General features: G+C 43.3%; 1 protein-coding gene across 1 annotated transcript in view; it reads left to right on the top strand.

Annotated features, from left to right (window-relative positions):
* raver2 (ribonucleoprotein, PTB-binding 2) overlaps window positions 1-17,074 on the top strand; it is a 100,538-nt gene that overhangs the window by 76,909 nt on the left and 6,555 nt on the right. Inside the window, exons 6-13 of the mRNA XM_085774882.1 lie at window positions 5,782-5,902; window positions 9,849-9,931; window positions 10,035-10,133; window positions 10,592-10,703; window positions 12,996-13,339; window positions 14,884-14,992; window positions 15,594-15,775; window positions 16,548-16,658. Of these exons, the coding sequence (XP_085631008.1) occupies window positions 5,782-5,902; window positions 9,849-9,931; window positions 10,035-10,133; window positions 10,592-10,703; window positions 12,996-13,339; window positions 14,884-14,992; window positions 15,594-15,775; window positions 16,548-16,658 (1,161 nt within the window). The remainder of the gene's footprint in view (window positions 1-5,781; window positions 5,903-9,848; window positions 9,932-10,034; window positions 10,134-10,591; window positions 10,704-12,995; window positions 13,340-14,883; window positions 14,993-15,593; window positions 15,776-16,547; window positions 16,659-17,074) is intronic.

The raw sequence follows: 17,074 nt of genomic DNA, 5'->3' as shown, positions 1-17,074 counted from the left end.
AGCATATGAAAACGAAGAACCTTTATGAACTGGTTCAGTCGTCTGAGATCGAGGATGGGGCGAAAACCCCCGTCCTTCTTCGGAACAAGGAAATAAGTCGAATAGAACCCTCTCATTCGATCTGAACTTTTTACACACTCGATGGCGCCTTTCTCCAGAAGCACCGAAATCTCCCGTTCGAGAGCCAGAGACCTTAGGGGGTCCTTGACCACAGTCATTCTGACCCCGCTGAACTTGGGGGGTCGACGCCTGAACTGAACACTGTAACCCTTGGAAAGAGTCAACAACACCCAAGGGTCTGAGGTCAGGGCCTCCCACTGGCCTAGATGTTGTGGGGAGAAACGGCTGGCGCCCGGATCTAGGCAGTCAGGTCCGACCCCCGCGGCCTCTGGGCAGCTTGGGGTTTCGGTCCGCAGGTGGACCGTACCTGGGCGCCCTGTCTTTAGGCGCCCGAAAGGCAGGCTGCTGAGGGGCCCTATGGAAGCGGCCCTGCTGGGACGCGGGGCGGCCGGCTCTTGATTCACCCTGAACATTGGCCGCAGAGCGGGGAGCACTAGCGTGCCTTGGTCTAGGCAATGGTGCCTGGCGTAAGTCAGCAAACTGTTGCTTAACTTTATTCACCTGCACACTGCGCTCCAAAGCCTGCTGGGCCGCAGGTCCAAACATCTGGCCTGGAATGACAGGTAGCGTGCGGAGTGTCTTCCTACATGCTTCCGACAAGGGGGACTGGGCAAGCCACACTTGGCGCCGCGCCAAGGTCAAGGTGGACATCAGTCTCCCAAGCTCTCTGGTCATGAAGGCAAACGCCTGGAGTGAAGCATCACTGAGGCCTTGTGCCTGAGCATCTGCTCCAGCAGTCTGGAGAGTCTGTGACAGAGCCAGAACCAGGTGGGAAAGGGAGTTACCAATACGCCCCATCCGAGCCGCTATATCATAGCTCTTAGTAAGGAGGTCATCAGTTATCCTACACTGTGGGCGTGGACAACGGGCATCAGGTCTGAGAGCTTCATCAGGAGACACTATCAGAGAAGCGATTGAGGCATCAACGGTAGGCATCTGATCCAGACCATATTGGTCGGCGTCCCTCATGGCAGCCAGAGCTCTGCAGTCACTTGGCAGGTGAAGGAAAGTCTTGGGGTCTGGCCAACATCTCTGAAGTTCAGTGATGTATGGCTCAGAGGGTGGAACCCTGAAGGAAGATGGTTGAGGGGCATGTTTGAAGAAAGCATTAGAGGGAGCAGCCTCCACAGGGGCAGTATCTAACCCAAGCCGAGAGATGGCCAGTTGGATGGCCTGTTTAACTGTAGAAAGACTGGCCTCAGCGTCCCTCAACGAGTCTGCACCCGACTCATGAGAGTCTGTCACAGAGGGAGGGGGGGATCCTCCCTCCAGTTCCTCCTGTCCCCCTGCTTCATCGTCAGTAAAAAGATTCCCAGAGGCCGCAATAGAGAGCGTGTCCTCGTCTTGCTGGCTAGCCACCTGGGGCAAAGAAGCTAGGCTATCACCCTCAGCGTAGCTCCGTGATGGCCTTTCAAGCGGTGGTTCTGAGGCAGCGGTGCAAGCATCCGAGGGACCACCAGTCTGCAGACTAAGGAGGAGGGCCTTAATCTGGGCAAACTCAGAGGCCAAAGTGTCCACTTTAAGGGCCAAGGGTTCATCGCCTGTCCGTTTCTTCTTAGTGACGGGGGCATCGTCATGTGTGTGTCCGCGGCGCTTGGGGCCGCCGGAAGGGGGTAACCCAGCCCCAGCAAAGCTTTTATCAAGTTTAGCCAACCTCGCAGTCCTTTCTGCTAATGGCATGCAGGTGCAATTAATGCAAGCGCCTTCAGTCAGTGCTTGCTTAAGGTGTTCAATGCCGAGACACGAAGGGCATTTGTCATGGCCATCCTCTGGGCTCAGAGGAGCCATGCAGGAGGTGCAAACACACAACATAGCTACAGAGGCTGTAGTATGGCAGTTGAGCGGGAACACTCAATACAGTCCACAATAAATCAGCAAGTGACGCCGAAAGGTGAGCGGTGTAGCTGCAGGGCGAGAACACCCAGCTACAACCAGCCCAGCACCGTGTCACAGTGAAAAAATAGCACCAGCGGGTAGCGGCGCTGCAGCAGAGCGAGTAACACTCGGCTACGAGTCCGTCAACCCAGCACCTGTAGTGCGTGAAGCCGAAGTTGTAGCAACAGAGCGAGAAACACTCCGCTACAAACAAGCTAACGATGTAGCAACAGAGCGAAAAAACTCCGCTAGCCCGACCGGAGACTTTTTTTTTTTTTTTTTTTTAAATAATTTTTAGCACCGTAGGTAGTGTTTGCTAACCACCGAAACAGCCGTTAGGGAGGAGAAAAACACCTCACGAGGGCAGCAGTAGCAGGAAGCTAGATGGCTAACAAACGAGGTAATCAACCCAGCTGAGCGGAGGCACTTAGCGGGGATGAAGCACGCCCGCCGGCGATGAAAAACAAGCTACTTACCTGTCGCAGTCCGAGCAGTGGTCGGATATGCACAGCGGGGATGAGCGCCGGATACGCAGCCTCTGGAGGACGAAACCGTAGCTCCAACCGGTCGTGGTTACGAGGCTACTGGCGTATGCGGCAAGCTAACAACAACAACAACCTGTGTGTGCGCTAAGGCGAGAAGATGAAAAGGAGACGATTTCTGGGTGCCTGCCCCTTTTATCAGGTCGCTTACGTCACCCAGGTCACATGACTTTGTTGGTATTATGTCTCGATCTGCGCATGCGCGTGATGCTTATCCAGGTATTTCATACCGTCTCTGGCGGTCAGGAAGAATGAAATAGAACCACAGCTGTTGCAGAAGAAGAATTGTCAGGTGCAGTTTAAGAGGTTGTAGCCTTGAGATGGATGGGTTGAAAATTACAGGTTGAAAGGCAGAGCAGTAACGGTCACAGTCCTAATTGCAACGAAGAGGATGAAAAGACACAGAGAGAGAAAATGTGTTTCGGAATAAATTAGCTGAGGAAGATAAGGCTGACGTGACATGAGGGAAGACATGAATTCAGTGAAAGAAAAGTAAGGATTGATGGGGAAATGGACTCGCAGAGAGAAGAGGTGGAGAGACAGAAAGTGTTTAGAGCCTGAGAGGACTGTGAGGTTGCATTAGTGCTCCAAGGCTCCTTTAAGATTACTGAAGTGAATGTGAGCAGCCTGTGAAAGAAACATCAGACCTTCAGAAAGAGATCAAGGCCCACTCCCGGCTACAGTTCTCTGAGGCAGTGTAAACGCTGAGGACCAGATGGCCGCCTCCTCCTCCTCCTCCCTCCTCCCTCCCTCCTTTCTTCTCCCTCAATCCCTCTCCTTTCGTGATACTTCTCACCTTCCCTTCTTCGCGGCTTCCTTACCTCCCTGGCGTGTGTGTGTTAGTGTGTGGGTGTGTGGCTGGATTTTGTGCCAGTAGCCAAACAGACTGATGCATGCTGACATTTTCTCAAGCCGAAAGAAAAAGAAACGAGAGAGCATTCCTCCTCCTCCTCCTCCTCCTGTCATCCTCCCCTCTCTCTCTTTCTCTCTCTCTCTGTGCCTTCCCTTGAAAGACGCTGTCAGCTATGACTGGCCTTGTTCAACATCGACACACACATACACATGCGCGCACACATGCGAACACCAGTTTTCGTTGCTGAAACACACAAAATCACATACTGTATGTGCGCTCCACACTCTCGTCTCCCTCTCTCTCACTCTCGCTGACAGGCTGGAGTCAAACACACTCCGTCCCTCCCGTCAGTAATGCTCTCTCCTCCGGATGTGACAGGGAGGAAACAAGGTTGACTTGAGCTGCGGTCATGCTGTGGCTCAGGGGCAGACGAGGAGGAAATATCACCACCATCCTGCTAATGTTGTTTTAAATAGCCGTATCTTTGGGCCAGTCAGCAAGCGCTGCTGTCACACTGTCAGTGCTGCAGAGGATCTACCAAAGCAAACACTGCTCCATTCGAGTTGACGCAGACAAATTCAATAGGATTTCATTTCAGTCAGCTTAATGAGTGATTGAATTCATATTTGGGAATGTGCCTTACAGTATGTCTTCCCATTACAGTATAAGTCAGCAGAGATCAGTTTAGTTCCAGGAAATTTAGCTCATGTCAAATCAAATATAAGCTTTTTACTGGTAAAAGGGGAAACACAGAGTCTGTCTCTAAAGGTATTTTATGTGTAGTAAGAGAGGAATTAAATGTGACACGCAGCCACAGTAACATTGTGAGACCTATTAAATGCAACACATAAGGGAAGAAAAACCTGCCGGCTGAAAACATGTCAGTAACTCTTCTGCCAGTGGATCAGACATTTATTTCCTCTTCCTATTTACGCCTCAGAAGTTGAGTACAAGTGGGGCATTCTGGTAGCCAAAGACCATGCAACCACATGCTCCCCTCATCATCTGTCTCTTTACTGTCAGCTGTCCAATAAAGGAAGAAATGTCTTAGGAGAAATTTCTTCAAAATGGGAAATAAAAACGGCGACGGTGCAGTGAAAGTACCCAAAAGACTGTATACGCACAGACGTTGTGAGCCAATCACAAGTGACAAGATTGAAGCTCGAATTGGTGCACTTTGATCAAAGATCATCTTGAAGTAGCATGTGACTTTGAAGAGACACTTCTGAGCTGTGAGAGCGACACACTTTTGTAAGAATAGAAAATTTGTCCAACCCAGAAATTGCAGCGCCACTCTTTCCTCCAGACTGACTTGATATCGCCCTTTCATACGTGAAACCTGTAACACTTGTATCTTTTTAAACTTTTCTCTTCACTCATGGGTTCACGGTATGTATCTTTGCAATGAAGTCTGTCACATGATGTAGGCAAGGTCTTTAAAGGCCTCGAAAACCTGTTTTTGAAGATGGTGGGGGAATAAAGAAACAAGCTGATGTCACGTTTTTGTGCACCAATAAGGGTGTAAATGTGACAGTTGTAAGGCGGTTGGCTTCCTGTGCTGCCATTGAAATCTGCTCAAACCACACCCACACAGTTCTTGATGACACAAGGATTCAAATGCAGAGTTTTGAGTATTACACTCTCAGTATTGATTTGTTTTCTGTCATGCAATTTGTAATAAGAAGAAATTAAACCATGTTGAAACCATGCTTTGGTTTCAAAGTGCCTTTAAAGCTGCACTTCTCTTGTCACTGGTTTACACTGTACTCTTTACTAAACATCATATAATGTATAGATGTAAGGTTCTTGTATGTTACTCGCAGCCTGTTTTTCTTATATTCACACCTCAACCTCAGAATAAAAGTGGCTCAAGGACAGACACGAATTACAGAACATGTCTGAATGGCAACCTCTATTTTTTTTTCTTAACATTCGATACACACTCACCACCACCACCACTCCAAACTTGCTCTGTCTTGTTTCACCCCCACCTCAGTTGTGCTCCATCTCTCGCTTGCTTTCTGTCTTTTGTCTCACAGATCAGCTTCCCTCTGCTGACATTGCAGACATATTCTGATGATGTAAAACTAGTGTAAGGATTACCACAGCCATCAGGGGCTTCTAATGACGAGATCAAAACACACACTGTACTGCAGTCACATGCATAAATGCGCTCATACATACACACACACACACACACACACACACACACACACACACACACACACACACACACACACACACACACATACACACACACACACACACACACACACACACACACACACACACACACACACACACACACACACACACACACACACACAGTCCCACTTTTCTTCCTTTTAACTTGTGTGTGTGTGTGTGTATGTGTGTTGTTTTCTCCTCCAGATTCTGAGCAATAGGAAAGGTCTGTTACCAGAACCAAACCTGGCCCAGTTGTTGACCAGTATGACCAACCCTGCTGCGCTGCAGATCCTCATGAGGCCGTACCACACTGGGAAAAGAGGAGGTATGACTGTGACAAGAGTCGTTTGACTGAATTTCAAATCGTAAAACTAAAACATTTTGCTCACTTTAATACAATCTGAATATGTAATCAGGCTGCTGGTCTGCTAGAAGATATTGAAAGGTCTTAAATCATATTGACAGAACTTCCTCCAATATTTTGTCTTTCCTTCATTAAACAGTAGCATTAGTGATGTACTGTAACGTATAATACTCAGACCAACAAATAATACTTAGCCTTGAAGCTTTATTGTTGTCCATTGCTTTGGATCAAAGCATCTGCCAAGTGAGTGAATGTAATGTGATCATAACTTATGGTTGTCGCCTTATATCAGTTGGACAGTATCTTGGAGGCTCATTCACTTAATGGACAAGTCTTAACAAGTAGATGATTTATTGTTTTTCGACTCGTTAATCTATCCATCAACTTTCTGCTCCTGAGCCATTTGATTGATTATGAGACAGTAGACCCCCTGGGTATAGATGATAGATGTTTTGTCTGTCTGCTTCGTCTTTAAACTGAGCTCTGTGGCCATACAGTAGACCCATAGACCAGTTCAATAATTGTTGCATGAGTCTAGGTTACCTTAATTGATTTATTATATTATTAGGGATATTATATCATTGTCATATAGATCAATCAGAACATATCATTTTCTCCATGGCTCTATTTCTTTGTTCGTATAGCTCAAGTGCAACAACCTTGCACTGACAGAGTACAGTATTAATTTCATAACTTGCTCTGATACACAGGATCTGTAAGGGCTGAGATGGATGGTAATGCGCTTGAGAGGAGTCTTGGTACAAATCAGCTGGTGCAGCTATAGAGAAAAACTGATCCACTTAAAGTTGTAGGCGTTGGTTTTTAGGTCAGATAGTCATCCAACAACGAAACAACAGCAATATAAGAAGTCAAAAAATCTGCAAAACACTGAAATTGCAGTGACATCTGGCACTTTTTTTATAATGCAAGTGAAACAAACTGGTAAAAAAAAAAATTTAACAACAAAATAAAATAAAAACTGTACTTTCCAAATTATAAATGCCTGCTTAAATTAAAATATACATTGTGATGTAGAAGAGGCTCAGCAAAGTTTTTTTTGAAAGTGCAGTGTGGAAAAAATGGAAATAAACTATATTAAATACAACACACAAAATGAACTTTTTATTCCAGAAAGTTTGATTTCAGACAGAATATTGTATGTTACCAAAAAAAAAATTGTAAAAGCTGTACTGTATACTGTACCAACATTTGTGTACAGCTCCATGCCATTGTTTTATTTCTGTTTCACATAGATTTTAGGGTAATTCTCTCAGCACCTCAAAAATGAAGACATTACTTTCATAATAGCTTTCTTCTGTACAGTTGGATCAAACCTGCATTCATGCTGCATATTGAATAATCTCATTTTAGAGCATATCAATGACTTGAACTTGTTAAAGTAGCATTTCCGCGGAGGAGCTTGAGTTGTAATCAGAGCTTCACTGTACAAGTCTGTCCTTCTGTTAGGCCCTCCTATATACTGTAATCACTTAGTCGACGGCTTCATTATTTGATGAATGGCTAATCAGGTATTAAAATGAAATCGTGTGACATTAGCGGAACAAATGAGAACAGGAAGAAGAGAAGATGGGAGAGGTGGGGGAGCTCTCTTAAAGAAGCGCAAGCACAATTAAAGTCTAAAATTAGGTCCTTGATTAAATGTTAAACTTTCTCTACCTATTCTGGAGGAAGCTACCATTAGCATTGACGCTTACATTTATTATGACGAGGCCTTGCGATTCAGAAGTAACACGCTCACGCACACAAGTCAAAGAAAGGGGTGTGTACTGTGTATGGGAAGGAGAGGGCGACACTCGCCTGGAGGTGAGAGATGCTTTGTAATTTTGGGGGGTTTTCGGCCCTGAACATGGATGTTTACAGGTTTGTGAATGTGGGTAAACTCTTCTACATTTTTGGAAACCCATGAACCATTTTAGTTAAAATCAGTGGCTGAGGTTTGATTATTGTCCCTACTTGGCAGGGGAAAAAATAAATACTTAATTGGTTTAGTTTAGAGTATTTGAGAAACCCACAGAAGGTTTTGAAAAAGCTGTAGCTGTGTAGGCAGCAGGACACTTGTTTATTCACGAGTAGAAAGTTATTGGGGCTGTAACCAGTTCACTAGATTTCTCACCAACCACATAATCTTTATCACAGCTATGCAGCAAACTAAACACACCTCTAATTAAAGCATTGGCCTTTGGGGTTTTTACTCAGAGCAGCAGTGAAACAGTATTGAACAACAAAGTCATGATAGTGATTACAAATTGGAAAAAGATGAAATGCCATGAACACCAGTTAGATCAAAGGCAATGAAAAAAGCATTGGTAGGAAAACTGCCATTGCAAACGTGTGGGCAAATGTAAAACTTGTTATATGTACTGTATAACACAAACAAGTTGTCATCAATGCAAGATCAACATTTTGGCCAAAAAGTGCTAAAATGAATTAGTAAAAGTCTTGAATAAAAGTCTTTCTCTTGCTATAGTCATTTTATGTGTTTGTATGTGGTTGCAGGCTGTGGTTTGCTTAGTTAACTAAAATGGAAACGTTGATATAACTTATTAATAATTTTAAATGTATCCGTTCATCCAGTAAAAAACACAATTTCAATGTCATAACAGTTTATATATGGACATTTTCACGATTGTGGACTGAAGCAGCACACAGGGATGACTAGTGCAAACACAGACCACATCATGTTACAGTACAGTAGCTCTGCAGTTGGAGAGAAAGGACCTGCATGGGTCCAAAAACATTAATTTAATGGCAGGGGAAAGAAGCACAAAAGCTTCTCACACTATTAATGTTAACATAAAACTAACAATAACATGCAGGCTACCTGCTGAGCTCAAGCTCAGTCATTCTGATTATTATATCAGTAACAGTATGAAAACCTGCTTTTTCCTCAAGGCAGACCACATACTGGATATACTGTACTGTACTGTATGGCAGATATGCTACATTAATGCAAAAACCCCCATTATAGGTGACCACAGTGTAAACAGTCATCCTGTCAAACTGTGTTAATATGGGATTTAAATAGTTTATAATTGATCAGCCATTTTCATGTAAAGAATATCTGCTCCCCTGTTTATTTTCCCCTCGGGCAAATTACATCATGATACATTTTCCATGCAGAGCCACCAGTCTGCTCATCTATCAGCTGTCACTGAGTTACACACTCTGGCTGCAAACAGCCTCGAACAGACAGTAATAACCTTAAACTGGTGCACCTTAAAACCAGCTTGATAAAGTATTTGACCCTGAACCAACAGAGACTCTGTATCGAGCTGACAAGCAGATCCGGTGAAGTCACGTCTTACTCCAGGGCATTTTACAGCCTTTTTAGTTGTTTACAGTTTGGGGAATGTTTTAATAACCACCTCATCAGTACGTCAACACTCACTGACTGTGGAAAAGTGCCAGACAGGTAAAGAAGCTGGAGACAGTTTCCTTGACTAGACTGTCAAGAGCATTAAGATTAAATAAAGACAGACTGTTTGAAGAAGTTTGAATTTAGATTTTCTCAGCTTTTGTTTTCTGTATCTGTTTTTTTGTTTTGTTTTGTTTTTGATTGAGCCTCTTTTCAATGAAGTCTGCAACATCAAAATGTAATTTAAACTTTGAGAAAGTATGAGGGGAGGCTGTTTGCTGTGTGCACCACCAACATAATATCCCAGTATTGCTTTACTTGTGCTTGTTATAAAACAGAAGGTTGTGTAATTGTTTGAAATGTGCCACAAATGACTGATGGATCAGTTGTCTGACTAATAATTCTGCCTGTGCGTGCGTGTTCAGGTGATTGATTAAACCACAAGTAAATGCAAAAAAAAAAAAGTTTTTAAAGTAAATCATATCGAGGTGCTGAGTGATTAATTTATTTGTTGTTTTTCGATGTTTTCAGGCAAATACGGGCGCCACACCAGCCTGCCATTCCTCAGACCTCCTCTCACCACAGCTCTGCTCACACTGGGAAAGGCACACCAGGTCACAACCACATCAACATCCACATCTGTGCAGGATGTTTTTCATAGTTATACTGTATATATTGTTTGCTTATAGTAATGTCTGTTTTTCTTTTACTTTGCAGAGTGCTATGCTTGGTAATGGACTCGTCCTCCAAAACCTTTTGCATATGCAGCTCGCACAACAACAGCTTCTTCACATCAAAGACAAACGCATCAGTAGCGTAAGACACCTGTTTTGTTTGTTTGTGTGTGTGTGAATGATGATTTGCATAGGTTAGTGGTGAGGTTCAAACGTAGTTGTGGGCATGTGCATATGTGCTGTTATATTTTCATCTTCAGAACTTAATGTATAATGAAGCTAAATGCAGCCTGTTGGCTTCGTTTATAAAGGAAATTTAGATTTGCATGTGTATCTTTATAATGTTTGCTGAAGTCTTAAGTTGAGTCGCAATGATATTTTGAGTACTTTATCTTGTTTTTGAAACTGGATAGTGATCCTTCAGAACTGACACCCAAGTGTCGTATACAACTGTGTTACCACATTAGCCTGGTTTCTATTTTTTCCTCTACCCCTTTCCTTGTCTCCCTTCTCTCTTATCTATTTTTGCAGATCACCTCTGTCCATTTCCTTCCCTGCTGTTCATGCTCCTCATCCTCCTCTCCTCTTTCTCCCCCTCAGGTCTCTAGTCTGCTCGGGGACCCGTCCAGGCTGCTGATGCAGAAAGCTTTGTCTCTGCGACCTCCAGGCCTTGTCCAACTGGGGAAAGGCCTCCTTGGAGACTCCCCTACAGGTGAGCAGGGCCGAGTGTCGCAGAATTGGCTGTAATTACAGCAAAGAAGTAAGGCCACTGTATATTAACCAGTTGGCCTGTGCTATGTTGCATTTATCACATTTGTTTGCTTATTATTCACCATTTAGAGGCGTTATAAGATATACAAAAAAAATACTTAACACAAAAGAGATGATAAAGGATGGAGACAAACCGCTTACAGGAAAACAAAGCGTACTTTTTAAGCAAAGTCAAGCAAATTATTTAATCCTCACTGACCATTAAAAGTGGTAGTTATATGTTTCTCCCTATTGATTTAGATAGAAGCCTGATTTTGTTAGCACATAGTAACTTCCTGGTGGAAGTGTCAAGATGGCAGCTGAGTGTTGGGACTTGCTTGCTACTTGGTGTTAGCAGCACAACTCCTCTCACAGGTGACAGGAAATGATGTTATCAGCCTACAGTATCTTATAACCTATACTAGTGTATACTGCACTGTATGTAGTAGTTATTTACAGTAGTCAATGCAGTATTACTGTGATAGTTGCAAAAAGAGCAAAACGATGTCTGTTGAGCTATTAGCTTAAACCTGAAATCACAATGGGAGCTAAATGTCCAAGTACTGTAGATATACAATCACAGTAGATAGACTGGTGAATGTATCTGAAATACATTTGACCAGTCATGTGATTGCTTGTCTTGCGGAGTGATTGAACAACATAGTCAGGTCAGTGAATACCAATCTTTAAACTCAACAAGATATTCTCCTATTGTCCAAAATTAGCTCTTAAAACAGGCCGCAAATATAGACTAGTCAGCTATAACATTGTGTATAAATGTGCTTAAAGGGGATTGTAATGACATCCATCCAACACATAAAACATCACCACTGCAATACTGAGAAATTAACAAATTATTTTTTGTTGATATCAAGCAGTTCACCACCAAAAATAAAATTTTTATCATGCTCATCGGGCCTGCCTCCTGATTGAATATGCCTTGAGTCAAAGCCAATATCCTGTTAATGTTAAGATAACGTAGACACTTTTAATTTCATATCCAACACAGACAGGAATGTAGAGCTGTAAAAAACAATCTTGCCTAACCCCAAGACAAAACCATCTGTTCCTAACCACAAATCCCAGTATCCCAACTTGTATTTTCTCAGGTGTTTCCTGTTATCACAAAACTAAATTTGTGTGAATTGCTATTTGGCATGTAGCATCAGAGAGAAGAGCAAAATAATTAGTGTAAAAAAAGGATGAAAAGGGAGGGTTATGAACATGTGAAAGTGTATATAGCAATCCCCACAGTTGTACAGTGATATGTTAATGTCAGGTGTCAGGGTCGTCTCTCTGCGGATTCTCCTCACAGTTGTACATTACTGTACGACACGTCCCCAAGGAAACAGCAGCGCATTTACAATGCAAATATCCAGCTGAGAAAAGCTGTATAGTTTTTTAAATGGAAACAATATATCACAGACCCTATGCATAAACACAAGCAGTTGTGTGTGTTTGTGCACACTGATGTATTTATATTTACGTGCGTGTGTGTCCCTCTTTGATTGTGTGAGTTGAGTATGAGGATGCAGTTTTATCAGTGCATGTGTCTGCTGGGATTGTTGGCTTAAGGCTTGTGAGGGCTGATTGTTTTCTCGTGCCGCGGAGCCCATTTTTCACAGCAATATTGGATTTATAATAAGTGTGAGTGTGTATGCGAGCGAGTTCACCTCTGTTGTGTATTTGCATCTTTAAATTATGTCCGCTTGTGCTTTTATGTCCCTGCGTCTCTTCTTTGTGCTCGTGTATATGTATGTATGTGTGTACATAGGTAGGTGTTTATTAAACCCCGGAGTGAGTGAAATATTGGGAGTGTGGCGCAAACCGCCGGGCTGTAAATAAACGTGATGAGCGATGATGAATGAGCAGGAAACCCATTCTCAAATATTACAACTGGCTCTACAGAGACGGGCGGGCTGAGCTCAGATTCCAGCCGTCTGAGTGATTTGTCTCTGTCCAGAGGAGACAGAGACACTGATGGTCATCTCTGAAGCCATTTCATGTGTTTATCCAGCATCTCTCCGAGCCATCCTTTTATTTCCCTTCATGTAATTTCCTCTACTTTGTTTTTCTATGATGTTTTTTGTGTCTTTCTTATTTTTTTCTGGACTCTTTTATTTTCCTTTGTTGCTTTTGTTTTTCTGTCCTGTCATTCATCCTTTTCTCTTCTTTTCCCTGCCTTTGTTTCCTTGTCCGTTCCTCACCTCTCTTCTCCTCCCCTTCTTTGCTTTTTTCTCCTCTTTTCTGACAGAGTTGGGCCAGGAGTCGGTGCCTCCATCTACCCACAATCCCACAGTGGTGGTATCAGCAGCAGGTGTCATGCCATACCTTCAGGGTCGAACAGGAGAACAAAACAACGCCCATTCTATCTCCACAACCCCCTCTGCTTCCTCCTCCTCTTCTTCCTCCTCCGCCGCCTGTGACCGACAGCCTGCTCCCCCTGGGACGATGGTGAGCTCCCATCTGCAGGGACAGAGCTATTCCTTGGGTATAAGTAACTCAGGCCTTGGCCCGCCTCCACCGAAACCCCCCGGAGGAGTTTACACATCAACAGGCCAGCACAACAGCGCAGATGGCTGCCCCCTGGCTACCATGGTGAGAACTGCAAACACAACCTGCATGTATGCGCATGTGCAAACACACAAACACCTATCTCAGTTTACTCTACTAGGTTAGCAGAAAATCAACAACCATTTTGATGGTCACTACTTCTTCTTCTTCTTATTTCCTCTGTTTATGATAAGTTTTGTTTCTTATGTATTTGTCAGTGACATCGTACATTTGATAATTGCACCGGAGTTCGCTGACAACTAAAGAACGAAAACATGACAATACATTACAAAACCAAGCATAACTAATAATATATTTTGGATTAATGGCAGACTTGCCCCTTTTAGTCATAACTCTGTAAATAAAGGATCCTTCATTTCAGACAGAGGTAGCTATAAGAAACTTATTTTTAGCTCATGACTCTCTTTTCTAGCAGAAATGTCAAATGTCACTGGTAGCTTTTATCAGCTGTGACTAGCCAGCATTATGAATTTGAGATTTTTAATATAACCTGTAACTCAATAAACAAATTTAGTGTTTGCTTGATGATTAATGTTGGTGCAGTAGTTAACTAGTTAGCTGTATATGCTAATGTTTAAAGTGTACAAGTTTGCACTGATTGGACCTCATTGACAATGCTTCAATGTGAAGAAAACCAGGGTTTACCCCGCTATCATAACCAGTTTTGGTGAAGATTTTGTTGTGATTTTTAGTATTTTCAGATATTTCTGTGTTTGAGTCATCATCATCATCATCTGAATAATTTTAGAGAAAAATCATGTGTGTAATTATTGAAGATTTATTGTGGCTAGACACTACTCTCTCTTCCCACCTCTATCCATCTTTTGTTTGTCTGTTATTCCTGGTTTAGCCCCACTGGGTCTCACTCTCATTCAAGGCACGCACATCAAATGAGTGTATGCATAAAACAGCCCGAGTCCCCTGAAGTGCTCTTCCTCTGGGAATCTCTCATAATGCGTCTTTGTCTCACCCCTATTTACAGATGCTTGATGAGGCTTACCTCAGGTCAACCAGACTATTCACCTGTATGAATTTCGGTATATACTCTGAACACACCTCTTTGATGAGGCCTGCTTTAAATAACAGCTACGCTAACAGCATCATCCATATAATAAGTCAGTGTACAGAGATAATCACAGCTCTAAAGTTCTTAGGGGAACTAATTCCAGTCCCAGCGCTGTCTTCTCTAAAGTCTCTCTAATGGAGGGAAAGTGCAATTAACAGAGAGAACAGTCCTCAAAGGTTTTCACAGCTTTGTCAGCTCTTCAGCACTTCATCAAAATCTTTACAACTTTATAACCCTACGTTAAAGTTGGTATGTTGGCGACGTAGCTGACAGCACAGGCTACAGCGCTGTTTTAGCAGGGAATCCAAATAAAAGTCCAGAGACAGGAATGAAAGGATTCAAGAAGCTGGATCTGAGGTTGAAGGGTTGACTGACTGGTAATTAAATTTGTGACAAGACTCCCTCAAACACCCCAGACATCCACAGACAATTTTCTTTAACTTAAAACTCCTCACTGTGGTGCTGTGAATAATACCATTAACATCTCTTTCTCTCTCTTCAGGTCAGCAGTGGTCAGAGTTCTCTGTTGGGCGATCCGCCAAAAGAGGTCAGACTGCCCTCTAATCCTTACCTGAACCTGGCCAGTGTGATGCCAGGGGTGGTGCTGCAAGGTAAACAAGCTCAAACAGGCTGCTCATCGTGAGCATATATGACTCTAAGCACTCTCCCTTAAATTTTAGTATTCACTTTTTGTACACAAAACGAGTCACGTTGGCTCACTGACAAACCCTTTATCTCTCATGAAAATAATATTATTTCACAAGAGATTCGCAACCAAACATTTATCTTCCAAGTGTCAGTGCCTCAAGGTTACCTGAGCCTTACTGTAAGTCTGCTTCTTTGTGTAGGGACAGTCAGCTTGAATAAATGCTACTTAAATAAATTGTAATTTACGTCAAAGCAAAATGTGTGTACATGGAAACTTCCTTAAAACATTACTTCTGATTTTTGGGTCAAACTCTTCTTCAACATCTCAGTGACGACAGGAAGTCGTCCTGTTCAAAACAAAACTACTAAACAAAAGAGAAAAACTTTAGAGAAGGAGGTTATATTGCAGGAGTGATGATGATGATGTCGTTGATCTAATCTGACTACAGCTACCGTCCTCCACAAAGAACAAAGTAGAAACTGTTCAGAGCCACGTTTCAAGGGCATGAGCAGCCAGTATTTGCTTATTATCTAACACACTGTGTCTTCTCTGTGGTTCCTCAGGATCAGTGGGGAGTAAAGCCCAGGGAGGACAGCCTGGCGCTGGGGTGTACAGCAGCTCTGTTGCTCCTGTGGCCACCCAGGGCTCCAGCTCCTTCTCCCACAGCGCTGCAGCTACAACAACTGCTCAATACAGCACTGATACCTCCGCTGACTACAGCCAGTACAACCAGGCCTACACACAGGTACTGCAGCACAGACACTATACAGAGACACAAATTAGGTAATATGGTAATGTGGGTCTGTCTGTTCCCGGTGTTTCTGGGCCTAAAATGTTACAGTAGAGAGAGAGAAAGAGAGAGAAGGAAAAGGATAGTGGCTGAGAAGATGATCGATGGATGGATACATAATGAGCGGATGGATGAGTGCAGCAGTGACAGAGCGAGCTGTAACAAGAAGAGGCAAGGAGGTGGAGGAGATGAGAACGGGTGTGGATATTTGGACAGACAGAATGAGAGAGGATTTGGCAGAGCGCACTGTGCGTCTTCATCTGTCCCTGCTCTCTTCCTCTCTCATAACACTCAGAACAAGCGGCGAAGCCTCCCTACTGGCTGCTTCTCTTTGTCTCTCTTCTCTTTCTTTCTTTCTGGCACTCTCCTCCTCTCCATCTCTGCCTCTTGTTGTCCTCATGCCTCCTGCAGCAGCAAGTGACATATCTGATATTTGTAGCGCCACGCAAACCTAATTTTAAAATGTTAATTACAATCTACTCGACCAAACAAATGAGTCACGATTAGATAACCAATAAAACGGTCGGTTTAATTTGTCTGGAAAGACAAAGACAAAGGGGGAGAAACAGGGGAGAGCCGTCCTCGGGAACAATAGAGAATGAATGAGAAGGAAAGACAAATCTGCAGAGACAAGAAAAGCACTATGTAAACATTCACTTGTCTGCTTCAGTCGCTCTTCACCTGATGTTTGCAGCTGTATCTGTATGTGTATGTGTGTGTGTCACAGGAAGCCATGCAGCAGTGGTACCAGCACTACCAAGCAGCACAAGCTCACACCTACAACACTGCTGCTCCACAGGACAACACAGCCACAGACTACAACAAGGAGCACACACAGGTAACTCACACACTCACTTCTTAACTGTGTGACTCCTTTGCGTGTATGTGTCTTTGGTGGTGTTTCTCCAAAACATTTCTCCCAGTAGGGCTGCAACTAATGATTATTTTCTGTATCCATTAACTTTGTGGTAGCTTTATTTTTGAATCCTTTTGCGTAAGAAATGCCAGAAAATGGTAAAAGAAAAAAAAAAACTATATTATTACCTTCCCACACACCAAGGTGAAATCCTCAGCTGCCTCTTTTTTTATCCACCAAACAGTACAAAATAGAAAGAGATTCAGATTTATGATAAGAAGAAGTGTGAAGTCCTCATATTTGAAGAGATGGAAATGGCGAATCTGTGTCTATTTTGCATTAAAAATGAATAAGATGATCATTCAGTAATCAACTACAATCAACTAAATGACTAGTTT

The sequence above is a fragment of the Trachurus japonicus genome, chromosome 4 (assembly GCF_045865225.1).
Source record: "Trachurus japonicus isolate A0001 chromosome 4, Traja_1.0".
NCBI classification, from domain to species: domain Eukaryota; kingdom Metazoa; phylum Chordata; class Actinopteri; order Carangiformes; family Carangidae; genus Trachurus; species Trachurus japonicus.
Note: the sequence above shows the minus strand (reverse complement) of the source record. Positions and strands in the feature narration are given on the sequence as shown.